The 27,659-nt window shown below is 48.4% G+C and overlaps 1 protein-coding gene across 18 annotated transcripts in view; it reads left to right on the top strand.

Moving 5' to 3' along the window:
- The window catches only part of SCRIB (scribble planar cell polarity protein), a 238,448-nt gene that overhangs the window by 101,955 nt on the left and 108,834 nt on the right, over positions 1–27,659 (top strand). For 17 of the 18 annotated variants that reach the window (XM_077809562.1, XM_077809575.1, XM_077809577.1 and 14 more), the window contains 3 exons: positions 3,247–3,366; positions 3,655–3,711; positions 22,966–23,049. In XM_077809562.1, the coding sequence (XP_077665688.1) occupies positions 3,247–3,366; positions 3,655–3,711; positions 22,966–23,049 (261 nt within the window). The remainder of the gene's footprint in view (positions 1–3,246; positions 3,367–3,654; positions 3,712–22,965; positions 23,050–27,659) is intronic. The other variant, XM_077809561.1, reaches the window with a different exon arrangement.

The following is a 27,659-nucleotide window of genomic DNA, read 5'->3' as shown; positions in this document are numbered from 1 at the left end:
CTTGAAGAGAACATTATTGAGAGCTGTTCACTTGTCCATAATCCAGAATCATCTCAGCAGGAATTTTTCCTTGAGTCACAAGTAGTCCCTGAAGACAAATGTCCTCTGGCTTATCTTCACAGCTTGGGGCATCCTGAAGATTGACCTATTTGCTACAAGGGACAACAGGAAATGTCATTGTTCTGCTATCGAGGGGGCCTCACTCCAGGCTCTTTGTCTGACGCTTTCCACGTCTGCTGGCAGTCGACTCTCCTGTATGCTTTTCTCCCAATCATCCGAAAAGTCATCCTCAGATGAAGGCAGAGTCTCATTCTCAGGCAGTGCTGGTTCTCGGCCTTTTCACACTATCTATTCAGCCTCCAATACCACTTCCTCTCCATCCCAATTTAATCACGGCTGTACCTTGCATCCCGTGCTCAGCTCCCTGCGACTCATGGCATGGCTTCTGCACGGCTGAATAAGGAGGAAGTTCGGCGGCTGTCCTGGCAGTCCTGCTCAACAGTAGAAAGCCCACTACCAAAATGGCCTGTTCAGCTAAATGGAAGCAGTTTTCAGTGTGATCTTTAGCCTGTGGAATTCAGCTGACAGTGGCTTTTATGTAGGACATCTGAGAGTACCTGCTGCTCCTTCAGTCGTTGGGGCTTGCACTTAGTTCATTGAAAGTGCATCTGGTTTTCACCCCCTGTTCAGCGAAGATCAGTCTTCTCCAGTGCCATGATAATAAGATTCTTAAAAGGGCTCCTTCATCCACATCTTCTTCTGATCTGAGAGCCAGTTTCTCTGTGAGATTTTAACACGGGCGTAGCAGCTTTGATGGGACCTCTGTTCAAGCCCATATCTTGTCCCTTTCCACTTTTGTATCAAAAACTGAATTCCTGGTAGAGATAACATCCACAAGAAGAGTCTGAGAGTTGCAGGCTCTGATGTGAACCCATCTTGAGTTCCCCAGCGGTGAATACACAGTTCTCCAGAGACAAAGTGACTTTATGACCACACCCAAAATTGTTGTTTAAAGTGGTTTCTCAGTTTCATTTGAACCAGGAGGTATATTTACCTGTGTTCCTCCCTGAATCACATCCATCTCTGGAGGAGCAGTGTCTCCATCCATTAGATGTCAGGCCACGTCTAGCCTTCTATCTGGACAGGACTAAACGGTTTTGTGCTTCACTTTGCCTGTTTGTGTTGTATACAGATCACATAAAGGATCAGGCAGTCTCTTCACAGATGATCTCTAAATGGAAAACATCCTGCATCAAGACAGCATGTGAAATGGCTTTGGCTATGCCTCCTCAGTGGGTGTGAGCTCGTTCTACAAGAGCACAAGCGATGTCCATAGCTTTCCTCAGTGAGGTTTTCATACTGGACATTTGCAGGGCTGCTGTGTGGTCATCCATACCTACATTCATGAACCATTATGCCATCACTGCATCATCCAGGGCAGATGCAAGCTTTGATAGGATGGTCCTGCGATTCTTGCTTACATAGACTCCGAGCTCCGCCTCCTGGAGGTGTACTGCTTGAGCGTCACCTAAGTGTAATACACAGCTGCATCTACTGAAAGAAGAAGAAATGGTTACTTCTTGTAACTATGGTTCTTCGCATTGTGATGCAGATGTGTATTCCCTGACCCACCCTCCAGCCCCTCTGCATCAGAGTCTCATCTTGGTGTTTTGTGCAAAGCAATTGAGGGTCAGGCCGTCGCCTCATATGGTTAGGGGAGGGGCTACAGCCATAAGATGCAAGCAAAATTCTCCAGCTCCAGCACTGGCCATGCACACACCTAAGTGGAAATACATAGAATCATAGAATCATAGAATATCAGGGTTGGAAGGGACCCCAGAAGGTCATCTAGTCCAACCCCCTGCTCGAAGCAGGACCAATTCCCAGTTAAATCATCCCAGCCAGGGCTTTGTCAAGCCTGACCTTAAAAACTTCTAAGGAAGGAGATTCCACCACCTCCCTAGGTAATGCATTCCAGTGCTTCACCACCCTCCTAGTGAAAAAGTTTTTCCTAATATCCAATCTGAACCTCCCCCACTGCAACTTGAGACCATTACTCCTCGTTCTGTCATCTGCTACCATTGAGAACAGTCTAGAGCCATCCTCTTTGGAACCCCCTTTCAGGTAGTTGAAAGCAGCTATCAAATCCCCCCTCATTCTTCTCTTCTGCAGACTAAACAATCCCAGCTCCCTCAGCCTCTCCTCATAAGTCATGTGTTCCAGACCCCTAATCATTTTTGTTGCCCTTCGCTGGACTCTCTCCAATTTATCCACATCCTTCTTGTAGTGTGGGGCCCAAAACTGGACACAGTACTCCAGATGAGGCCTCACCAATGTCGAATAGAGGGGAACGATCACGTCCCTCGATCTGTCTGCATCACATCTTGAAGAACCACAGTTACAGGAAGTAACCATTTCTGTTGCTGCCGTCCTGTCCCAAACCGAAAATCATGTGGCACGGCATAACTGTTGGAAGAGTAATCAGAATATACCTGCACAGGACAGAGACCTGCAAGAAGTCAGTGCCCAGCCTGGTGTTTCACTCCTCAGCAGTTCGGGGGGAAAGCTATCAACGACAATGATGGAAGGTGTCAGTCAGGGCTGGTAACTTCATGGGCAGAAAGGGCAGTGTGAGGAAATCTGGCCTCAGAGTGCACATTCTCCCAGTGCTGCCCAGTTGTCACAATGCTCTTGGCAGGTGCAGGGGAGGGCTGCAGTGAGCGCACTCACAGTCGTCCTTACACAGCCATGGGCCTGCACTCTGCAGAGTTACTGAATGGCTCTTGCTCCCCCAAGCCTGGCCCTCCCTGGCGTGCAGGGCCTAGAGGAGACATCGCCACAGGAGATGCACTTTGAGGTCTTTGGCATCCAGTGCCAGTTGGGCTGCAAATCACACTGCAAATCACACTGCAAATCACACACCCTCAGCCTCTCCTTGTAAGTCATGTGCTCCAGCCCTCTAATCATTTTCATTGCCCTCCGCTGGACTCTCTCCAACAGGTGTGGCCAACCAGAGCCTGAGAAGGAGCCAGAATTTACCAGTGAATTTACCAATGAATGCCCTTGTGCACATGGGTGAGGTGGTCTCGGTGCCCTAGGGGATGGGAAGGGTCTCAAGAGGTACATGACTGTGGTCTGTTGGGCGGGATCATCTCCGTTCTCTGAGTACCCAGGGGGCAGGTGGGGGTCTCTGTGTTCTAAGGCACTGGGTGTTCCTGACATGTGATGTTACCTTCTTTTTTGTAGATGTCCCCAGGAATCATTGCCAACCCCTTTGCCGCTGGCATTGGCCGCAAGAATAGCCTGGAAAGCATCTCCTCCATTGACCGTGACCTGACCCCAGAGGAGCTGGAGATCCTACAAAAGGTGGGTGCTGTAACTACCTTCAGGAGAATGGGATAGGGCAGAATGGTCTCTGAAGCTCTGCAGTGTTTTGCGTTGGCCTATGGAGCCTGCGCCATGGTAGAAGATTTCACTCCTCCCCATAGCTCCGGTGCACCTGCTGTTTCCATAAGACTGGAAGAGTGGTAATGCTTCTCCCAGAAGTGCTCAGGGATGTGACTCTCATATCTTCTCCTTTGGGGGTGATGGTGCTGCCCCTAGAGCAGGGGTCATTTTAGGATCTGGCCCTCTTATCTTTCCCTTTGTTCCCAGGAGATGGAGATGGTGAGGGAGGCGACTCAGTGGGAGAGAGAAGAAATGGAGAAAGTGGTGAGAGCATTTTCACACTCACATTCTGACCTTGACAATATCTTGACCAAGGTGGTGAGTTCTGAGGGAAATGCTGCAGAATTGCCCTAACCAGAGCACTACTTCCCACAGGAAGCTCTGGGTCCTCTCCTCACCTCTGGGGTATTAGCTCTCTCTGCTCACCAATATCCCCAGCTCTCCGGACCCTCTTTTTTCGTCTTCCCATACCTCTTTTCCCTTGCTTCATTGAGACTATTCCAGCATCTGTAACATGGTTTCATGCTGCTCTTCACTATACTTGTGCCTCAATCACAAGGCAGGCCTCCACGGTAAGAGCAGAAGCCTCTGTTCTCTGGATTAGATGGGAGCTCCAAGATGATCAGGTTTCAGAGTAACAGCCATGTTAGTCTGTATTCGCAAAAAGAAAAGGAGTACTTGTGGCACCTTAGAGACTAACCAATTTATTTGAGCATGAGCTTTCGTGAGCTACAGCTCACTTCATCAGATGATCAGTTGATGATCAGTTCTCTCCAAACAGTACCATTAACTGCATACAGCTAGTAAAGTCAAAGATGGGAACACACAACTCATATTTGTCCATATTTTAAGGAGACACAACTGCAGGTCCTGGTACAAGATGCTGCATCTCAATCCAAACATTCCTTTACCTATCTAAGTGCAAAGTAATGCACACTGGAAAAAATAATCCCAACTATACATACAAAATGATGGCATCTAAATTAGCTATTATTGCTCAAGAAAGAGATCTTGGAATCATTGTGGATAGATGTCTGAAAACATCTGCTCAATGTGCAGCAGCAGTCAGGAGCAATTAGGAAAGGGATAGATAATAAGACAAAAAATGCCATAATGTCACTATATAAATCCATGGTATGCTCACACCTCAAATACTGCATGCAGTTCTGGTCATCCCATTTCAAAAAAAGATACATTAGAATTGGAAAAAGGTACAGAGAAGGGCAACAAAAATGATTAGTAAGGCTGTGTTTGTCACAGAGGTCACAGAATCCATGACTTCCAGAGAACTCTGTGATATTTTCTGCTTTGGCCACTGGGGCTACAGGACTGGAGCTGGCAGCCAGAGGGGCCCCAGCAGTTCCAGCGACGGCCTCCTCAGGGTTCCAGCGACAGGCGACAGCCTCCTCAGGGTCCTCCTCAGGGTTCCAGCGACAGGCGACAGCCTCCTCAGGGTTCCAGCGACAGGCGACAGCCTTGCATGCGTGGCGGGAGGGGAACCCCACAGCTTCCAGCCACCATGGTAGCAGGAAAAACCATGGAGCTGCAGCAGCAAAAGTCAGAGACAGGTCACGGCTACCGTGAATTTTTGTTTATTGCCTGCGACCTGTTCGTGAGTTTTACTAAAAATAACCATGACAAAATCTTCGCCTTAATGATGCGGGGGATGGAACAGCTTCCACATGAGGAGCAATTAAAAAGACAGGGACTGTTCAGCTGAGAAGAGAGACGAGTGGGGGGGAGACGAGGGAGGTCGATCAAATCATGACTGGGGTGGAGAAAGTGAATAAGGACATGTGATTTACCCCTTCACACAACACAAGAACCAGGGGTGTCAGGATCCCACCACAGGCAATCAGGACCAATGGTCAAAGCAGGGGCAAACCTGAGACAGGGAGGAGTGTAGGAGTGCGTAGTCAGATTCCAGGCCAGGATCGATACCAAGGGTCTGATTTCAGTGTCCATGTCAGAAGGCAAAGTCCAAATCAAGCTGCAGTTGAAACCAGGAGTTCAGGAGCAAGAAATGATTGTGACAGCTACAGTAATATCACACTCATGCCTGAACACTTCCTGGAATGCACTTTAGGATTATATAGGGCAGGCAGCCAATCAGAAGCCATGGGCTGCTGCCTGTCAGACCCCTTAAGGCGGGACTTCCCATGGTCTGTGTCCACAACAGGTCATGGGCATTGGAGCACAGGCTGGTTACGGCTTCTGCTAGGTGGCAGCATGAAGATTCCCGCTGCCTGGCAGATCTGAAGGCCCAGGATTCTAGACCCACGGGCCTTACGAGGGATCACCAATTAAATTAATAGGCAGCAGATTTAAAGCAAACATAAGGAAGTACTTCTTCACACAACGCAGTCAACCTGTGGAATTCATTGCTGTGGGATGTTGTGAAAGCCAAAAATATAACTGGGTTCAAAAGAGAACTAGATAAGTTCATGAAGGATAGGTCCATCAGTGGCTATTAGCCAAAGTGATCAGGGATGTAGTCCCCTGCCCTGGGCGTTCCTAAATCTCGGACTGCCAGAAGCTGGGCCTGGACAACAGGGGATGGATCACTTGATAATTGCCCTGTTCTGTTTGTTCCCTCTGAAGTGTCTGGCACCGGCTGCTGTCAGAAGACAGGATATGGGGCTAGATGGACCATTGGGTCTGACCCAATATGACCATTATCGTCTTATTTATGCGTATTTGTATTACTGCCAATCACTGTGATAGCTGACCATCTGCCATATAAAATAGATTGGCAAAAATCAAGATTCTTATGGACTTTGTGTACTTCTGTGATACTCCTCCCTTTTGAAATGATACAAAGCTCTGCATGGGGTAGGTCTTTTGTTTTTTGTTTTTTAAGGGATAGGGTTTAAAAAGAATGGCGGATGCTATGAATATCAGTCTGGTTATGGTGGGGGGAGAAAATAATCAATCTTGGCAGTTTGCATATGAGGTCTCTAATGTAGTTGAGACTTGATCCATTAATTGCTTTGAAGATTTGGACCAAAATCTTAAACTGATAAGGGAAGCAGATTATAAGGGTCTGGACAACAGGCTTTTGAGCCCAGGAATCTTTAGCATTTTTGTTCGCTTTGGGGATTTTAGGCATGTGGTGGGGATTTAGGCATTTATAACCATTTATTCTCTCAGTTTGGTGCCCTTCCCATGCAGGATGGGGCATGGTCACTTGCTCGGTTAAGCTAGAGTAAATGGTGGATTCTCTGTAACTTGAAGTCTTTAAATCATGATTTGAGGCCGTCAGTAACTCAGGGTCCATTACAGGAGTGAGGTTCTGGGGCCTGCGATGTGCAAGAGGTCAGACTCGATGATCACTGTGACGGGTGTGGGATCGTTGTTCCCCCTTAACTCTCCAGCCTGGGCTGTCTCTCACAATGCTTTTCTAGTGATACGATGCAAACCCCTCCGGGTGCTGTAATCACTCAGCACAACCACCTATGGACCCCCACACCCAGCTACATTGCATGAATGCTCCCAAAGCCGCTCGTGAATCACACACAGAAAGACATCAGCCCAATTCCCCCAGCTCCCAGCCTTGTACCTCACGAATGTACTGTCTTGCACTGCTCAAGATGAGTAATGCAAGTTTTTTATTTGGTTCACCACTTCATCAATGGAAAGTGGATATACACCAGCCTTCGTAAACCTGAGCAGATTTATAGACTATCAGGGTTGGAAGGGACCTCAGGAGGTCATCTAGTCCAACCCCCTGCTCAAAGCAGGGCATATCAAACACTTCAGGCAAACTCACTGGTAAAGATAAACAGGAAAACAAGTTTAGTGACTCCAAAAGATAGATTATGAGTGATAGGCAAAAAGTCAGAGTTAGTTACCAAAATAAGATAAAATATAAGTACGCAGTCTAAACTCTCAACCCTATTAGGCTGGGAAACATCTAGATCAGAGGTGGGCAAACTACGGCCCGCAAGCTACATCCGGCCTGTAGGACTGTCCTGCCCAGCCCCTGAGCTCCTGGCCCGGGAGACTGTCCCCACTCCCTTGCAGCCAGCCGCCGTGCAGCGCAATGCTCTGGGCGGTGGGGCTGCAGAGCCCGGCCTGACCCGGTGCTCTGTGCTGCGCAGCATGGCTGCCTCTCCTGATGCAGCCATGCTGCCAGCCACCGGTGCTCCAGGCAGTGCGGAAAGTGGGGGGGGGGGGTTGGATAGGGGTCAGGGCGGTCAGAGGGCGGGGAACATGGGTTGAATGGGGGCAGGGGTCCCGGGGGGGCAGTCAGGAAGGAGAGGAGGGGTTGGATGGGGTGGGGGGGCAGTTAGGGGCGAGGGGTCTGGGGGCGGTCAGGGAGAAGGGCTGTTTGGATGGGGCAGGGGTCCCGGAGGGGGGCAGTCAGGAAGGAGAGGGGGGTTTGAATGTGGCAGCAGGGGGGTCTGGGAGTGGTCAGGGGACTGAGAGTAGGGGGGTGGGGTGGATGGGGCAAGGGTCTCCGGGGGGCCATCAGGGAACAGAGGGGGTTGATGGGGCAGGAGTGCCGGGGGGAGCCGGCAGGGGGCAGGGGGCGGGCCATGCCTGGCTGTTTGGGGAGGCACAGCCTACCCTAACCAACCCTCTATACAATTTCAGAAACTCAGGCCAAAAAGTTTGCCCGCCCTGATCTAGATTAAGCAGTTTTTCTCACCCCACTGGATAGTGAAGTTCATAGTACACAGATTTCGCCCTTGAAACCTGGACCAGTCTTCTCTGTTGGAGTCGTCAGTCTTCTGAGTGTCTTTGTTGCTTGCAGCATAGGTGGGGGCAGGAGAAAGGCCAAGCATGGGGCCCCTGTTTCTGTTTTATACCCTTAGTCCATGTGCTTGGAGAACACAAGTCCAGACATGTCTGGTGGGTATTGCTGAGTCACCAGGCAAGGTTGAGCAATTCCCCTGGTGTGGCCTTATGCAAGTGAGTCATTGAATTGTAACTCCCTTGCCGGACAACGGTTGGTGAAATTTGTTCAGCACCCACCAGGGTGTTGGTTACCTCCCTTATCATTGTCTCTGGGGAGCTAGTATCTGGGTGCTTCCCAAACCCACGGCATATTTTAGTGAAAACCATACAACACAATTATTATAATTTTATATGCATTAATGATACACTCATTAGGTAGAACAGTGGGTTTCAGCAGAACATAACCTTTCCCACAATACTTCACATGGTATGCTTTATATGAAATATCACAATTATACACAAATGACTAATATGGGGGTTACAGGGTGCTTCCCCAAGGTATACAGTGTCACAATCACGATGGTCCCTTCTGGCCTTAAAGTCTATGACTTTGATTGACTGCAGAGAAGCAAAGTTTTAAAGAAGACTTGAATAAAAAGGGAGGATGGGGGTTCCCTTGTATTAGGGGCTCCCTAGCATTTCCTTACTGCTTCTTGGCAGGCCTACAGCTTAGTCAGAGCCATATCAACTCCTGCAGCCAGCTCTTGACCTGTCCCTATTCTGAGACCTGCAGGGCAGCCACATGGTGTCAGGACATTCACATAGTTTTTCAGTGTCATAGAGTCCACACCATTGACTCTTCAGCCATAGTGCGTGTAGCAGATCGAGCACTCACCAGCATGGTGCCTCCTGCTGGTCTTCTGGGAATTAGCTCTTTCCAGCCTCGAAGAGCCTCCTGCCGGCCAGTGTCTCTCCTGCCTCAGGCCCCCCCATGTTCCTCCCAGACCCCGGTGCCCTTTACCTGAGGGTCCTGCCCACCACAGTACCCCCACACTCTGGGTCTCCCCTCCCAGGGGAACCCCAAACCCTCTATGCCCACCTTGCCTCAGTGGCTACTGCCAGTCATCCTCTAACCCTCTTTCCTTGGGGCAAACTGCAGTCTTTGATGGCCACTCATCACTGACAAAGGGATTGGACCTACGCCTTTGCCTCTCCCTGGGCTACACCTCTTCAGCCCCGGTACCTGCTTAGGCCTTAAACAAGCCCTCAGCCTGGGGAGTTGTCAGGCTGGAGCTCCCCAGCTCCTCTTGCCCTTCCCCAGCACAGCTCTGCCCCGGGTACCCTGTACTCCCAGGCAGCCAGGTCCTTCCCGCTCCTTAGCCCTTATATCAGAGCCAGCTGTGGCCTGGTTGGGGGTGGCCACAGCTGTGGCCTGGTTGGGGGTGGCCACAGCTGTGGCCTGGTTGGGGGTGGCCACAGCTGTGGCTGCTTCCCCAGTCAGCCTACCTTTTTCCCCAGGAGCCAGGTAACTGCCCCTCTACAGCAGGTTTGGTGTTGGGCTATGCATGATGCTTGTACCCCTTGTGAGTTTGTTTAGGTGTCATTTACCGTCAGGTACATCCTCCCTGGCAGAGCTACATCTTTCTTCTGAAGTGTTCCCTTTATTACTCTTTGGAGACTCCCCTGGATCCATCCTTGGAACTGCAGGGTCTGCAAGTGGAGATCTACTAGAAGGGATGTGTGTTTGTTCTCAGAAGAGATTTTCATTTTAATAGTTCCGCAGCCATCTGCCAGCCCCAAGGGGCTGGAAGCGTCATTTCCCTCTAGTGTGTGTTTCATCTTTCACGGAGATATGAAATTGGAGGGTGTCATTGTTGTTCAGGAGCAAGCCTGGTTTGTGACTCTGCCTGCTGGAGACCAATGACATTACAGTTTCAGCAAGAGCAATCTTTGTCAGTCTCAAGTGAGGGCCCATCATGACCTGTCCCTTCCTACGCACACACCTTATTCAATACCAGTGCCTCTGGGTTGCTAGTACAGCCTTTTTAACTCTCTAATCTTCTCAGGGCACTCACCTCTGAATACCAGGTGATTGTGGCTGTTTTACTGAGCTCTGTTTCTAGGGCCCAGCAGCCCTTTTCAGAACCCTTCTGTTTACTATGCCTCCAACTTCTGGGTTTGACAAAACACTAAGTTTCATTTAGTCTGAGTAAACAGAACATAAACCTGATAATAGCACTCAGTAACCTTTCTGCTTCTGACTCCAAGAGGGATAGCCTAATCCTATTAGAGCCCAGCAATGTTTCTCCTCATGACCACAGTCTAGGTCTCCAACTCTCTCTATGATCCTTCTCCCCCTTCTCACAGGAGCCAACAAATTCAACCCCCCAAAGTTCTGAATGAGCAATCTGAGTGGAATGTCCATCCAGGAGTCCAAGTCTGTTTCTCCATGCACCCAGTGGCATGTGTTCTTTTTCGTCTTGTCCCACAACATACCCCATTGTACAGTTTCACTTAACATTTATCCTATGACAGCATCTCATATCCAAAATTTTTGAGGTCAGTGTAGTTCCTTTTCCCCAGGACCATGTGGATCTATTGTAATGAGAAAAAGCCCTTCAGAGACGAATGACGCTACAGAATGGCTGAAGGGCCCAAAAGAGACATTTCTGAGAAAGGTACAAGCTGCGGAAAGCAATAAAAGTGCCACAAACTTAGGAACATAAATTGAGAGCATAGGCATGTTGAATCTGCAATTGCCAAATGCACACTCAATTTCAACTAGAAATCACACCTTTGCAGCCGCAGTGATCTTCTACACATTCTAGCCCCCAGGGGCTCTGGCTCACCAGCAGGGTGCAGGGCTAGGAGGAAGCCCTGTTTTCCCAGCAGCTCACACAGGTGTGCTTTGGTCATTTTAATGCTCTTTTATGCTGAGCTGTAGGGGTGGGGCATGTTCAACTCTAGTCCTTTAAGAGCCTGTGCAATCACACCTTTGGGACTTGGTGTCCGACTCACTGAGCTGCAGAAGTGCCTTGAAAGACCATGTCTGTTGCGGGGCGGTGTGGGGGGTTACATGAGTGTTCTTGCATGAGGTGATGTCCAGAGATGATATAATACAGAATACTCTGATAAGCCAATGTTAGTTTTAATTTTCTTAGGACTTTTGAACATGGAACACAGAACACTCTTTATTGAGTACCCATATGATACTATGTTTAAGGCTAATTAAACCTGGGGAATTTTCTGGCACCTTCCCCATATGTACTTTATGGGTGTTCAGACACATTCATGCACACGATCACACCTTCACACCCTAAAACTAGACAATAGAAAGACTGGGATGTCTCCCAGCTAATAAAGACAAAAAGAAAAACTAAAAATAAGATATTGGGTATAACGGGGGTTCATGAACTCTTCGACTCTCGTAGAATAGGAGCTGGAACTGCAGTTAAGAAGCCAGATGGTGATATAGTGCTTCTCGCTAGCAGACCTTCTTTGGGTGCAGGGAGACTGGTCAAAGGCTGGCGTAGATGTCTTGACTTCCTGTTCGCAAGGTGGCCCACTTCACAGGTTCTGTAATATCAGGCTTCCCTCAGGTGGCTCACTGTCACGAAAGGCGAGACTCTTTGGCCTTACCCTTGATTCTGACAGTTTGTGGGCTTTGTCACTCCTTCTTGCAGTACCTCCTTCTTTGGCCTGGTCAGTTGCCAGGCCTACATTGGAGCCATGCAGTTTGGTTCAGTCAGGTTCAAATTAAGTCACCCTTGGTTAGTGGCAGTTTGGGGAAAGTTCTGCTTAACACAGTAATTTAAAAATTGTTTGGTGTTTGCAAACCACAGAAACTAAACTTTGTGACCCCCCCCTAAAAATATCAAAAATATGGAATATTCATAGATATTTAGGTCAGAAGGGACCATTATGATCATCTAGTCTGACCTCCTGCACAACGCAAGAATACAAGAATAAAGCTGATAATGCTTTTATCAGGGTGAAAAGGGCTTGAGATGATATTATGTCACCAAATTCAACCCAAAATCCTGTACAAATAACTGATTGGAAAAGCCCTAGCAACAACCAGCCACTTAACAATTATGCACCAGTGAATTAAAAATAAGTTTGGACATTTTATGATGGATGTCATAATTCTTCTTGCAAACAAAACAATTACAGTAATTTTTCTATTTGGGAACTATGTTATCAGTCAAACAACTTATCTCTTCTGCTTGATAGAGAAAAGGTACTTTAAAAACCTATAAATATGAAACCCATTAAAAAATAAAAATAAAGTCTAAATAAGGTCTGTATTCCCATATATGCATTTCTCTCACAATAGGATGATTTAGTATAACTAGACCTTTCCTTGTCCTGGGAGCACTTGCCTCTTACTAGTATTTCTTTGGTTCCTGAACCCAGTAAACAATTCAACAGGTGTGTCTTTTGCCTGGTAATCAGAGAGGACACCAACACCCACATCCAGTGCATCTATGCCTCGAAGAGACACAGTTGGAAAGGGAGTATATGGTTTGCTGCATTTTCTCCTACCACACCAGAAGAGGGAGACACTTGAGGCTTCAGTCTCTGGACCTATCCTCCAGCGCCTTCATATTGGGATCTGAAGTCCAGTCAGATGCTGGCTTGGGTAAAAGAGAGAAGAGAGTGCACATCTCACTACAATAGGGTCATAAACAGAAGAAAAAGAGGAAGAATCATGTCTCGTCTTCTTCATGCTCCCTATCACCTGAGTACTTTGAAGTCTCTCATATAGTACGGCTGTCACCTCTTCTCCATTCTCCACCAGAGCCAGACATCTTGGCACTAACAGACTTTGACTCCCCTCTGGTTCAGATTCTGATGACACTATTGAACTTTCCATGTCTGCATGGAGGTCCACCGCACACCTACTAGCCACTCCACGGTATGCTTTTCTGCTCCCTGACTCTCTGCTCTGGTCTGTTCCTCCAGTCTCAGTCAGAAGCCTCTTTGGTGTACCTTCGAGTCTTTAGGAGATAGACTTGGAGCATGCCTCAGTTTGATCTCAGGACATCAGACCTCTTCTCTCACCTCAAATCCAGACATCACAGAAGGATATGATGCAGGTCCCTCTTCAGCTGTTCACGTGGCTCTACATGCAGGACTTGAAGGTTCTTTTGGATGCTGCAAGATCAGCTTTGGCACTGACCTCAGCACCGGTGCTGGTGCCCTTTCTGGGACCACTGCCATTGCCAGTGCCTCTTCCTCATCCGAAACAAATGCACCTTTCTTGCTGGACTAGTGCAGGCCCTGGATCTGTCATGTCTCTAGGAGGATCTGTCCATATCTGAGGAATGGAACAATACCTCTTCAGAGGCACCATACGAGTCTCCCTTTAAGGCACACACTATTAGCACCCCCACCAGACGATCAGATTGTTGCTTCATCTGTTTTCCTTACGGATGATCAAAAGCAGTTTCAGGAGCTGTTATGGAGGACATGTCTACATTACAAACTTAGTCGACCTAACATAGGCCACCTGAATTATTTCTGCGGTTTTTCATGTCCACACTACCCTCTTTCTGTCGGTGTACACGTCCCCAACAGGAGCGCTTCCACTGACTTAAGAGGGACAGTGTGGAGGACTGAGAGCCCAAGCTCTCAGGTCCACACACAGCTCCCACTGGGAGCCCAGCTGCTGCCCAGGCTCTCCTCTCCGCTCTCCAATGGGAGCCCAGCTACCGCCAGGGCTCTCAGCTCTGCTCCCTGCTACTGCCTGGGCTCCCTGCCAGGAGCCTGGCTGCCCCCCCTACCCCCCTCCCCCGGGTTTCCCTGTTCCCCAGGTTCCCAGCAGCGAGCAGGGAGCCAAGACCTCTGGGAGGCAGCTGGGCTCTCAGTGGGCAGCAGGGTGCCTGGAGCCTGGGCAGTACCCAGAATGCCAGTGGGGAACTGGGAGCCCAGGTAGCAGCCTGGCTTGGAGTGGGGAGCCTGGACACAAGCCCTGCTAGGAGCGGGGAGCCAGGAGCCCCGGGGGGCAGCCAGTATCCCAGCTGGGAGTCTGGAGCCCAGGCAGCCTGCGTGGCAGCCGGGCTCCTTGTGGAGTGGGAAGCCTGGAACCCAGGCGGCACCCAGTCTCCCAGCAGCGAATTGGGAGCCCAGGTGGCAGCCTGGTGAGGGGTGGGGAGCCTTGGCGACAGACAGGCTCAGAGCGGAAAGCCCAGCTGGGAGAGGGGAGCCAGGAGCCCTGGGGAGCAGCTGGGTTCCCAGTGGGGAGCTCTGCACCTGGAACCAGGAGCCTGGGCTCAGCCAGGCTCCCAATGGGGAGTCTGGGTGGCAGCCCGGCTCGGAGCGGGAAGCCTGGGCACAAGCCCAGCTTGGAGCAGGGACCCTGGCTACAAGCCCAGTGGGGAGCCAGGGAGCTGGGGAGCAGCTGGGCTCTAGCTTGGAGCCTCCCACCTGCCCTGGAGTGACAGCCCGAGCTGTGAGCCAGCGAAAGGATATCCGTGTCTATTGCTGCATCCTCTGGTGATGTGCTCAGCATAGGGGAGAGTTTGGGGCAGTCTGCCCCTTCTGACATCGAGGGTGCAAGCTGGATGCATTTGGCAGGAGAGTCTGCTACTACTGCTACTAGCAGGCCATCCTGCTCTGTTACACTTATGCTCTGTGGGATTCTAGGAGCCTACCTTCGACTCCCTGCCAGAGGAACAGATGGCAGCAGCTGAGACACCAAGGGTTGCATGCTTGCTAGATGCTCTTTAAGAGCAGCCTCTGATGTCTCAGACAGCAGTGCAAGGATGTTGGTCACAGGAGTGGCTCTCAGGAGATATTTCTGGCTAAGATCCTCTGGTCTCACACTGGAATCTCAGGGAAAAAACAAAAACCTCCATTTGAGGGCAGAGGCCTCTGTAGTGACAAAACTGTCAAGACCCTGGAGAAGATCAAGGCCACTATGGCCACTGCCTTCTCCCTGGGATTAACATTCTTCCTCAGTTCTAAGGAGATTTTCCTACTCGTCATTCTGCTTTCCTCACAACACCAAGGGATGTAGTCTCATAGATGATATAGGCCACCTACTAAGCTGGCTGCTGGCAAATACTCTCAACAGTATGGGAGCAGGATCCCGGGGCGCTTTTCCTCACAGCCCTCTGCATCAGTCTCTCAACAGTGATTTTGACGGTCTGTTTGAGAGTTGCATACTGATGTGCACCACATCGCTAACCCATCCCCCCAATCCCCTCCCTTCAAACCTTGTCACTCTTCTGCTCATGCCTGGATGACTGTCTCGCCTCAGCAATCCAATACGTGAGCAACTTCTTCCAGTCACTAAATCCTTGCTTCTATCTGCACAGCATATCACCTTACCTGGAGCATCCTAGACTGCACTCAGGCAGAGCCTTTCTTCCAGAGGAGAGATTTTGCAAAATATGAGACACCTTAACAACTCTTAATGAGCAACTTATGCAGACCACAACACATTTCCTGCAACTACTAGGCCTGAGGCTTCATTGATCTACATTGCACCCTTTGTTTGTCTGAACGTGAGACCCTTGCTGCTCTGGACGACAAGAAGCCACACAGAATATACACAGCCTGCAAAGGGCACTGCCCATCCCTCTTTGAGTGTACCAACAGCTTCAATGGTGAGAGAACAGGGACAATGTCCTCAGGCAAATACCCTTTACTCTCTCTTCCCTACCCTCACATGCTCCACCAATGCCTCTAGTCTAGGCTGAGGTTTGCATTACAAGACCTCAAAGTATTTGGCCTGTGGAAGCTCTGGATGTCCAGACTCCATATCAGTGTACTGGTGTTCAGGACAGTACGATGGTCTCTCAGGGTCGTCACCTGTCCCTGCAACATCATGTAGTACAGGTGCTTACCAACAGCACCATACCCATTTACTACATAAGCAAGCAGGGAGGAGCGCATTCCTGTCTGCCATTAGTCGAGGCAAGAACACTATGGCTGTGGTGCATCCAAAATCTTCCCTGTTGTTCTGCACTTCATGAGAGGAGAACATGGAGGCAGACTTGCTCAGCAGGAGGTCTCAGAATCATCCCCAGTGGTCCTAAACCAGTGATGGATAAAGCAGTGTTTCAGAGATGAGGTAACCCTGTAGTAGACCTCTTCACAGCTGAACAAAACACCAGATGCCATGTGTTCTGCACAGGAGCACACAGAGAAAAGTCTTATCTTGGATGTGGTTCTCCTGGACTGGAGCCAACTTCTGTATGTCTTCTCTCCCATTCCCCTCAGACTCAGGGTCATAAGGAAGATTTGGTTGGACAAAGCCAACATTATATTAATAGGCCCAATGTTGTCTCGTCAGGACTGGTACCCAGATCTTCTGCACTGTGTCTGCTGCCTCTCTCTCCAGATGCCTCTCGCAACAGCAAGGGAGGATTTTGCATCCTGACCCAGAGAGACTCCATCTCACAATATGGAGATAACCTGCTGGCTAATGTGGATCACGTTGGCTCTCAGGGGGCCCCAAGCCATTCTATTTCAAGTTTCCCATGATACTTATGAATATAAATGAGAAGGTAGAAAATGTATAAGAGAACAAAAGGAAAAATCTGTGGCCAGCAGAGTTAAGGACAATAAGGAGTTTTAAAAGTATATTAGGAACAAAAAATAGTCCTGACAGTGGTATTGATCCACTGGGAGAAGGAAATTATAGAATTGTCAATAATGCAAAAAAAGGCAGAAGTGTTCAATAAATATTTTTGTTTGTATTTGGAAAAAAACAGGATATTATATTATGTAATGATGATGAAATTATCCGTTCCAGTAGTAACTTAAGAGAATGTTATACAGCAGCTGCCAAAGTTAAAAATTTTTAATTCATCCAAGAGTTTTCAAAGAGCTGGCTGAGGAGCTTGCTGGACCATGAATGTTGATTTTCAAGAACTCTTGGAACACTGGGAACGTTCCAGAAGACTGGAAGAAAACCAATGCTGTACCAATATTTAGAAAGGATTAATGGGATGATTTGGGTAACTATTTGGGTGCTAGTCTGACATCGATCCCAGGCAAAATAATGGAACAGCTGATACGGGACTCGATTAATAAAGAATTAAAGGAGGGTAATATAATTAATGCCAATCAGCATGGGTATGTGGAAAACAGATCTTGTCAAACTAATTTGTTAGCTTTTTTTTTTTTTATGAGATTCCAGGTTTGGTTCATAAAAGTAATAGTACTGATGTAATATATTTAAAGTTGTGTAAGGCATTTTACTTGTTAATTCAGGATGTATTGATTAAAAACCTAGAACACTACAAAATTAACATAGCATATATTAAAAGGATTAAAAACTGGCTAGCTGAGGTACATAAAAATGTAATTGTAAATGGGGAATCATCATCAAACGGGTGTATTTCTAGTGGGGTCCTGCAGGAGTTGGTTCTTGGCCACTCACTATTTAAAATTGTTATCAGTGACCTGGAAGAAACCATAATATCATCGCTGATAAAGTTTGCAGATAAGACAAAGCTTGAAGGGAGTGGTAAATAATTAAGAGGACAGATCATAGAGCACTTGGTGAGCTGGGCACAAGCATAGATTCATGGATTCCAAGGCCAGAAGGGGGATTGTTGTAATCATCTAGTCTGACCTCCTATGTAATAAGCAATAGAACTTCCCCAAAATAATTCCATTTGAAGTAGAGCAGATCTTTTAAAAAACATCCAATCTTGATTTTTAAAAATGCCAGTGATGGAGAATCCAGCAAATAATATGCAGTTTAATAAAGCCAAATGTAAATGTATGCCTCTAGGAACAAAGAATGTTGGCCATTTTTACAGGATGGAGGAATCTATCTTGAGAACCAGTGACTCAGCAAAAGAGTTGGGAGTCATGGTGAGCTGAACATGACCTCCCAGTGACACACTGCCTAGAAGGACTAATATGATCCTTGGTTACCTAAACAGGGGAATATTGAGTAAGAGAACAGAGGTTATATTACCTGTGTATCTGTCACTGGTGCAACCACTGCTGGAATACTATGTTCAGTTCTAGTGTACACAGTTCTGGAAGGATCTTAATAAATTGGAAAGGATTCAGAGAGAGCCACAAGAATAATTAAAGGACTGGAAAACATGCTTTATAGAGAGAGATTAATGGAATTCAATTTATTTAGCTTAACAAAGAAAAGGCTAGGGAGTGGCTTGATCACAGTATAAGGACTCACAAGGAGAATAAAAATTTGATTATAGAGGGCTTTTCAGTCTCACAGAAAAAGGTATAACAAGATCCAATGGCTGGAAATTGAAGGTAGACAAATGCAGATTGTAAATAAGGTATAAATTTTTAATAATGAGGGTAATTAACCACTGAAGCAATTTACCAAGGGTTGTGGTGGATTCTCCATCACTGGCAATTTTAAAAACAGGATTGGATGTGTTTCTAGAAGATATGCTTTAGTTAAAAAAGGAGTTAATTCAGGGAAGTTCTATGGAATGTGGTTTGCAGGGGGTCAAACCAGATGATCACAATGGGCCCTTCTGAACTTAGAATCTATGAATCTGTGAAAGACTCCACCTGAAATGTCATAAACAGAAATAGAAGCAATTCTCTATCCGGACCACTGGTAAAGGATTTGCTCCATCTTGAGCTGTGGTTCTCAAAGTCCTAGAGTACATTCTACCTTTTAACTCTCAGAGCTTAGCTGGAGCTTCCCTAAAGGTCCATATGGCAGCAATATTTGCTCATCACAGTTATGTTAAAGATATTCAGGTTCCTTAAGGGCATGGTCAGTGCGTTTTCCCCTATTAGAGTACCCCTGCCTTCATGCAACCTAAATGTTTACTCCTGAGGGCATTCTGAGCCAAAAAATTAAAAATTCTGTGCACAATATTTTTAAATTCTGTAAAATTCTGCAAATTTTATTTGTCAAATGAATGTGGAGGCTCCAGCATGGCCCTGGGGAGCACAGGCTACTGGCTGCACAGAGGTGGGAGATCACTGGGCAGCTCACCCCTGAGACATGGACTCAGTGGTGAGGCTGCACCCAACCCTGACAGAGTGCAAGGACTGGACCTGCCCCAGAAAAACCGCAGGGCCCTGCCCCTCCGTGCCAGGTGCACCAGGTGTGGGTGGGCAGGTTCAGCAAGGCAGGATCTAAGAGTGGAGGGGTTTAGTGTGGGGGGATCCAGGTGTGGGTTGTGACGGTTCTGTGTCAGGCAATCTGGGTGTGGGCGGCTCAGTAGGGAATCCAGGTGCAGGGGGGATCTGGATGCAAAAGGGCTTGTTTGGGGGTTCTGGGTACAATGGTAATGGGATTCTGCAGCGGGGTCCAGGTGAAGGTGGTTGGGGCTCAGCAGGGAGGGGTCTGGGTGTGGAGGGGATAGAGCTTGGTAGGGGGACCTGGGTATGGGGAGCTCAGTGTGGGGGGGGTCCAGATGCTGGGGAAGTGGGGCTCAATGGGGTGGGGATCTGGGTGCAGGTGGTTGGTTGGGATGGTCCAGGTGCAGGGGGAGTGGGGCTCATCAGGGGGGTTCTGAGTGCAGGGGGGACCTGGTGAGGCTTGGTGGGAGGGTCTGGGTGCTAGGGGGCTTAGATGCACATGGGTTGGGCAGATAGGGGAGCAGCTCCCTGTACAGCAATCCCTCCCCCTGCAGCTGAGTAGCAATGGCTGCAGGAAGCACAGGGTGGGGCAGGGGGGAGGATTTACACAGCTTCCTATAGCCAAGGGAGAAATCTAAGGGTGGGTCTCACCCGGCCCCAGATACCGTGCAGGGGAAGAGGAAGTTCTGTCCTCCGCAGCCCAGCCGGGACTAGTAGCTGAGCCTGGCACAAGGTAGGAGCAACCCGCCGGGTCTTCCCCAGTCCCACTCCATGCCCCATAGTGATTTACCTCTCTGATGGCTGTCCTGAGCACCCAAAACTGCTGGGGAGGGTCACATGACCATTCTTGTGGCTTCTCTTTGCTTCCCCATCAGAAAGTCATTTTTCTGCAAGGAAGCAAAGAAATCTGTGAGGGACATAAATTCTGCACATGTACAGTGGCGCAGAATTCCCCTAAGAGTAATTAAATGTTGTCCTAATGAAACTGATATGCCCTCCTTATGAGCCTCTTGCTCAAGCCTCTCTTGTGGGCGTCTACCAAACAAAACAGTCTTTCTGATAGCAATTACATTTGCTCGGAGGGTGAGCAAGCTCAGGGTTTGATGGCTATTCCACTTTATACTGTATTTCACAAGGACAAAGACCATGACATGAGGCTCATCCCAGCTTTCATGCATTGGTGGTCTCAGAGTTCCACCAGCTCGATGTCTTTCCCCACATCCCATTCTCATCCAATGGAAAGTTATCTCCATGTCCTAGATGTACAGGAGAGAACTTCGTGTTTGCCTGGAAAAGACCAAGTCCTTTAGAAAATCTAACAGGATATTCATAGTGCATGGGGAACAATGCCAGGAGAAATCCATTACCAGACAGACACTTTCATACTTCATAAGGAGATGTATGAAACATTGTCTCATCGTAGCTTGGAAACCAGTACTTCCTGGTTTAAAGACCTGCTCCATGAGAACCACTGCAGCATCCTTGGTCTGCCTTAGACGGGTTCCCTCAGTGGAGGGGTGCAAAGCAGCAGTATCTGCGTTCACTAGGCACCAGGCACTGCTCTTTGAATTTACCATCCTGCTCCAACTCTCTGTTTGGGAGATAGGGGCTGGAGTGCTTATGTGCCTTAGAATGCTCGCTCATTGACTGCAACTGGGAAAGCACAGAGGCCCTAGAAGAGGAAAGAGAGGTTACTTACCAGTAGTTGTTGTTCTTAAAGAGTTGCCTTTGTGCATTTGTACTACCTGTCCACCTTTCCCTCTCCCTTGAGTTCTATAGAACTTCAGGGGTCTGCTGTTGGGGAGAAGGGCCAGAGGGGGTTGGGGGTGCACTCCTGTGTATAGAGCAGGGCGATGAGGTCACCCTCATGGGAGATCTCTTGTGCTTCTCCCAATGGACATGGATTTTCATGGCAGTTCCACAGCTCGAAGCCTGGGGCGCCAAGTCCCACCGGTATGAATGGACAGAGGTGACTCTGAAAGAACAGCACTTACTGGTAAGTAATCTCTCTTTTTCATATGCAGGCCCAGTGTTGGGGGAGGGATCCCTTTGAGCTGAGTCACTGCCACCCAGGTTAGACTCAGTCATGGTCTTCTCATGTGGAGTGACAGAGAACTGAGCAGCTCAGTTCAAGCCTGTCCTTGTTCTGTCATAGTTTCTGCCTTTCCTTGCCCTTGGAGGGATGGTGGCACTAAGGGGCTAGTGCCTTGTAATGTCTCCCTTCCCCTGATGATTGCCCAGCTTGTGCCATATGGGGTCTTTTCTCCCTCCCTCCTGATAATTGTCCAGCTTGTGCTGTGTGGGATCTCTGCTCCCCTCACCTGATAACTGTCCAGCTTGTGCTGTGTGGGGTCTCTGCTCCCCTTTGCTCCCCTGGTAACTGCCCAACTTGTGCTGTGTGGGGTCGCTACCTCTTTCTCCTCCCCTTGATGGAGGGACTGTCCAGTGTGGTGCTGACCCCTTTCCCTCTCTCTTTGCTTGTGCTGCTTGGATGCTGTTCTGACTCTGTCCTGTTCTTATGGAAGGAGAGGATGCGTAGGGAGCGGGAGGCAGCCACGCAACTCCTTGAGGAGGAGGCAGAGGTGAGGAGCTTGGTGGGAGGATTCTAGGGGTGCAGAAGAGAGCCACAAAGATTATTCAAGGGGTGTAGAAAATGCCTTACTGTGAAAGAGGGAAGGTGCGGGGGGAATGTCTTTTATTGGATCAACTTGCGTTGGTGAGAGAGAAACAAGCTTTTGAGCTTCCACAGAGGAGCTTTCAGAGTAGCAGCCGTGTTAGTCTGTATCCGCAAAAAGAAAAGGAGTACTTGTGGCACCGCAGAGACTAACAAATTTATTTGAGCATGAGCTTTCGTGAGCTACAGCTCACTTCATCGGATGCATTCAGTCTCTCTCACCAACAGAAATTGGTCTAATGAAAGTTATTACCTCACCCACCTTGTCTCTCTAATATCCTGGGACCAACAAGGCTACAACATCACTGCAAGAGACTTAAATAGCTCTATCTGGTTAGCTTATCTAAAGGAAGATTGAGAGGTGATTTGATTACAATGAATAAGAACCTTCATAAGAAGAAAATACTGGATATTAAAAAGCTCTAAAATCTAGTGGAGAAAGGCATAACAATTACCAATGGCCACTTGCTGAAGTCAGATTAAGTCAAATTAGAAATAAGGCAAAATTTTCAACTATGAGCGAGACTAACTATTGGAACAAACAATTAAATGGAGTAATGGATTCTCCGTGTCCTGATGTCTTCAAATCAAGACTAGATGCCTTTCTGGAAGATGATTTAGTCAAAAAAAATTGCCTCAATACAGGCATAATTAGGTGAAATTTTATGGCCTGTTTCATTCTGGAGATCAGATTCGATGATCTAATTATCCTTTCTGGCCTTAAAATGTATCAGTCTGTGAGAAGCCCTGCACCAGAGGTTGGGACATTCAGGAATGAATGGGAAATCCTCAAGTCAGGCACAGGCGAGGCAGGAGAAATTATGGGGATTTGGAATACTGGCAGGGGCACGTCCTGGGTGGCAGTGGGTTGGCGTGTGCTGTGTGTTGCTTTTTTTCCAAGCTGATGCCTAAAGTGTTTCCTAGGTGACAGTGGTTGGGTCACTGGCTGGTCTTTTTCCCAGGCAATGAGAGTTTCTCATGAGTTTTCCCTGGAGATGAGGCCTTGCTTGTTGATAGGTTCATTGGCCCGCAGAGGAGCTGCCCCTCTTTCTCTGGCCTGATCCCTCCTTCTTCCCTTATCCCATTCCTGGCCTGACCTGTCCCTGTTTTTTATTCCTTTCCAGAGCATCAGCAGTGAGCCTTTGCGACTGGACTATCGGACCCTGGCAGCTTTGCCCAGCAACAACTCACCAAGAGTCACCCGTGCTGTAAGTGATGGGGTCCTCGCTGGGGCTGTGGATGGGCTCAGGCAGGAGGCTGGCCAGGGATGGAGACAGCCGGTGGAAGAGGTCCCTAGGGGAAGAAAAGGAGAGTGTGTCCTGAGGGGGACCTGGCCTGTGCCCTCTGAGAAGCAGTAATGTCACAGGCAGAGCTCGCTGTAGGCTGCTGGGTGGGGTGGGGAGCAGCTGGTGCCCAACAAGATGCGCAGCACTACCCACCGACGTGGGACAGGAGAGGAGAATCCCAGATCCAGCTGGAATGGCAGGAGGCCAAATGAAAGGACATGGCGCACCCCGTCTAGGACACAAACTTGACACTGCAGTTTATGGGACTTCCCTTGTGTCAATCCCAGGATGGAGGGGCAGGGGTTCTTAGTTCCAGGGAAGGCTAACTGGATTTCACAGCTTAGTTAATGCTGCCTTGAAGGTAGAGAGGCCATGACCCCCTCCTGTCTCTTCCATCACCCACACTCCATGTCTCTTCCTCTCCCGTCCCAATCCCATCCCCAGCGAGCCCCACTTCACCTCTCTTCTCCTCCCATTGCCCTGAGCACTGTCTTGCCTCTCCTGTTCCCCCATCATCCGGGCCCTACCTCCCACCCCAGTCACCCCGTCACTTTTAGGCCCTGCCTCCCTTGCTGTTCCCTTTCTCATAGTGCCCATTTTCCACCTCCCCCCTCATTCCTCCATTGCTTCACCTCCTGTCCTGTCCCATTCCATTTCCCAATACCATCCCGAGACACCACCTCCCCTTTCTTCCATGCCCACCATTGCTTGGCTCCACATTCCCTGCCCTGCCATTCCCCTGGCCTTGCCTCCTTGCCTACTGGTGGTTACTCACACAGAAAAGTCCCACCAGGAAAGAATGTAATGTATTTTTAGCATCTTTTAATGTGACTTAGCAGCTGGAATCAAGGGAAGAGCCGGCCCCCTGTAAGCAGCTGTCTCTCTTCAGCCCACCATGAGGTGCCCATGAAGGACTGCTTGGGAACTGCTGCCCTACTGGGTCCCTGCCTCAGACTGGGAGTTTCTGGGGGCTGTGGAATGCAGGGCTGCACAAGCTGCTATTTTGGAATGTGAGGGGACAGCAGCATCTATAAATGTCTCATTTCAGACAGAGTGACAGCTGATGTCCATGTTCATCTCCCTCCAGCTGTCCTGCCTGCCCTGTACATACCCCAACACAAAAAGCATGGAGTTGGGGGCTGCAGGGGTGACAAGGGTGCTGGGTTTTCCCTCTGGAGGTGCAGTTAGTCCACTTGGCCTCTGGCAGGAAGGCTGAGCTCAGGATCAGGGCAGCTGGCAAGGAAGTGAATTGGTAATTTATCAGGTATTTTGCAGCCTGACAGTCAAGTTTAATGAAGGTGACTATTTCTGTTTCCTTGTTCCCACAGCAGCATTAGCTCCCAGTTCTTGCTGTATGTCTGATTCTTCCAGCTGGTCACCTTTCTGTCTAATCAAGCTGTATCTGTCCTCTGGTCTGTCTCATTTTAGATGCAGCCTGAGCCCTGGCTCAGCCTATATAGCCTCATTTACTCCTGGCTGTGTTAGTCTCATTGCCATTAATTCCAGCTGGGTCTGAGAGAGCCTTTTAGCCAGTTTGAGAAGGGTGGATTTTACTGCAGGAGCATGACTGAGAGAAAGTCAGTGCCATCTGGAGTGTCTGTGCCTGTCTAGCTGAACACATCTCTGAGGAATGAGGCCCATCTGGAGGGGCAATGAAGAGGGAAGGCCCAGTTCCCCTTGGAAACTCATTGTTTCTCACATGCCCGAGCAGAGGTGGAAGTGATGGAAGGCATGGTGCTGCTACAGGGCTCTGCTCTGGGTCCTGAATGGGATTTCTCTTGGGAGCACCCCAGAGAAGGGGCAAGAATTTAAGCCCAGGGTGTGTCAGTCTATTCTGCTATGTATAGGCCCCTCTGTGTGGGTTGATATCAGGGATTTACTGCAAGTAACATGTTTTGTATTTGTACGTTACACCTTTTAAAAGCCAGCCTTGAATGAGTCAACTCCAAATTGTGCACAGAGTTGTTTCTGGTCCACTGTTTGCTAGAACTATTTGTGATCCCTCTGTCTGAGTCGTGTCTGTATAGTACCCAGTGCAGTGGAGTTCATGGGCGATGAGCTTGGCTCTTTCATAGATTCATTGATTCTGAGATTTTTAAGACTAGAAGGGACCAGTATGATCATGTACTGAAACCTCTTGCATAACACCGAGTGACCCTCTCACCCAGGGCCAGATTAAGTGTGAAGGGGGCCCAGGGCTGTTATTGTTTTGGGAACCCCTTTTTGCATATTCATTATCTTTCGTGCTTTATCACTACCCATGCCCAATGCTAAACACTCTTTTGTTAAATTCCCTTGGTTATTTTAGTTCCTGTTTTTAAGCGTGATGGACCCGTTATAGAGCTGAGTGAAAGTTAAAACAAACAAAACCATTTGGATTTTGGCACATAACTGGTCGTAATACACATCGTGATGCTATGGCTTTAATTATCTAATCACCTATACAAATTATATATATATTAGGGAGTGTCATGGGGGTCCCAGGCTGGATGCTCTGGAACTGCTTTGAGAGAAGCCAGGCAGGACTCTGGTGCAGTGTGACTCCCCACAGGGTACCCTTGCACCATGGCAAGAAGCCTTTTTTGGCTTCTGCGCTTCCTAGGTCTGACCTCGGAGCGATTAGCCCCCTGTTCACCTTGTGAGCTCCCCACAGTGAGTCCCCCTGGATGGGACACCTGGGGAAGCCTTGTACACCCCCAAAGGGCCTTGCCCCCCAACTTTTCAGGCAGCAGTGACTCTCAGCCCACGTGTAACACAGAAGGTTTATTAGTTGACAGGAACACAGCGTAGAACAGAGCTTGTTACCACAGAAATCGGGAACAGCGAAGTCCATCTTGGGGGATCCAGGGCCTGGTGCCCTGGACTTCCCCTCCGAGTATCAAAACAGGAAACTGACCAGTTTCCACCAGCCCATCCTCTAGACCCGACCCCCCCCCCAGCCCTTCCTCTGTCCTTTGTCCCTTTCCCTGCAAAAGGTCACCTGATCTCTTTGCTCCCAGCACCTTGCAGAGGAGGATGGGGCTGCGACTATCAGTTGCTAGGTTTCAGAGTAGCAGCCATGTTAGTCTGTATCTGCAAAAAGAACAGGGGTACTTGTGGCACCTTAGAGACTAACAAATTTATTTGAGCATAAGCTTTCGTGGGCTACAGCCCACTTCATCGGATGCATGCAGTGGAAAATACAGTAGGAAGATAGATAGATAGATAGATAGATATATACACAGAGAACATGAAACAATGGGTGTTACCATGCACACTATGACGAGACTGATCAGTTAAGGTGAGCTATTATCAGCAGGAGAAAAAAAACAAACAACCTTTTGTAGTGATAATCAAGATGGGTCATTTACAGCAGTTGATAAGAACATGTGAGGAACAGTAGGGGGGGAAAATAAACATGGGGAAATAGTTTTACTTTGTGTAATGATACATCCACTCCCAGTCTTTATTCAAGCCTAATTTAACGGTGTCCAGTTTGCAAATTAATTCCAATTCAGCAGTCTCTCATTGGAGTCTGTTTCTGAAGTTTTTTTGTTGTAATATTGCGACTTTTAGGTCTGTAATCGAGTGACCAGGGAGATTGAAGTGTTCTCCGACTGGTTTTTAAATGTTATAATTCTTGACGTTTGATTTGTGTCCATTTATTCTTTCTTTATTCATTTATTTATTATTTCATTTATTTATCAGTTGCTAGGTTACTCTCTGTGCTGATAGTACTCACACCTACTCTCTAGGGGTCTCTGCAATGATCACACACTCTTATTCCACCACCCAGATACTTAAGCAATACATAGGGGAAACTGAGGCACATACCATGTTCAGAGAAAACATTAAGAACTTTCACACTTCGTCACAGGGACCCCTCAAAATCTGAGGCCCCAGGCTGTAGCCTCTAAAGCTCCAGTGTTAATCCAGGTTGGCCTCACCCAGTGACACCTGCATCAAGCCCATAACTCTGGGTTGAGGCAGAGCAGATCTTTTAGAAAGACCTTGATTTATAGACTCCAAGGAATGGCGAATCGACCATAGTCCTAAGTAAATTATTCCAATGATTAAATACCTTCATTGTTAAAAATCTGCATTTTATTTCTAGCGTAAATTTATCTGGCTTCTGCTTCCAGCCATTGGATCTTGTTCTGCCTGTTAGATTCCAGAGCCTGACTGTGCTAGCAGAAGAGGATTAGGGTTCCTGTTCTGGGCCAAAGTGGTGGACCAGGGCAGACTATGACTGCATTAGCCCTGTATCTGCTCTGGGGGGCATGTATTCCCTATCTCCCTATGCTAGGACAGGAGCAAAAAGAAAAGGAGGACTTGTGGCAGCTTAGAGACTAACCAATTTATTTGAGCATAAGCTTTCATGAGCTACAGCTCACTGCATTGGACAGGAGCCCATTTCTTGGGGGACAAGACCGGGTCAATGGTACAATGTTAACAGATCCTCAGTTGCCAAAAATAGGAGCTGTGCTTAGCCAGTAAAAATAATCCAGTGAGAGGGAGACGAGGTGGAAGCTGGGAGTCTGTCCCCGGAATGC

The sequence above is a fragment of the Eretmochelys imbricata genome, chromosome 2 (genome assembly GCF_965152235.1).
Source record: "Eretmochelys imbricata isolate rEreImb1 chromosome 2, rEreImb1.hap1, whole genome shotgun sequence".
NCBI lineage: Eukaryota > Metazoa > Chordata > Testudines > Cheloniidae > Eretmochelys > Eretmochelys imbricata.
This window is presented reverse-complemented; position numbering and strand designations above follow the sequence as displayed.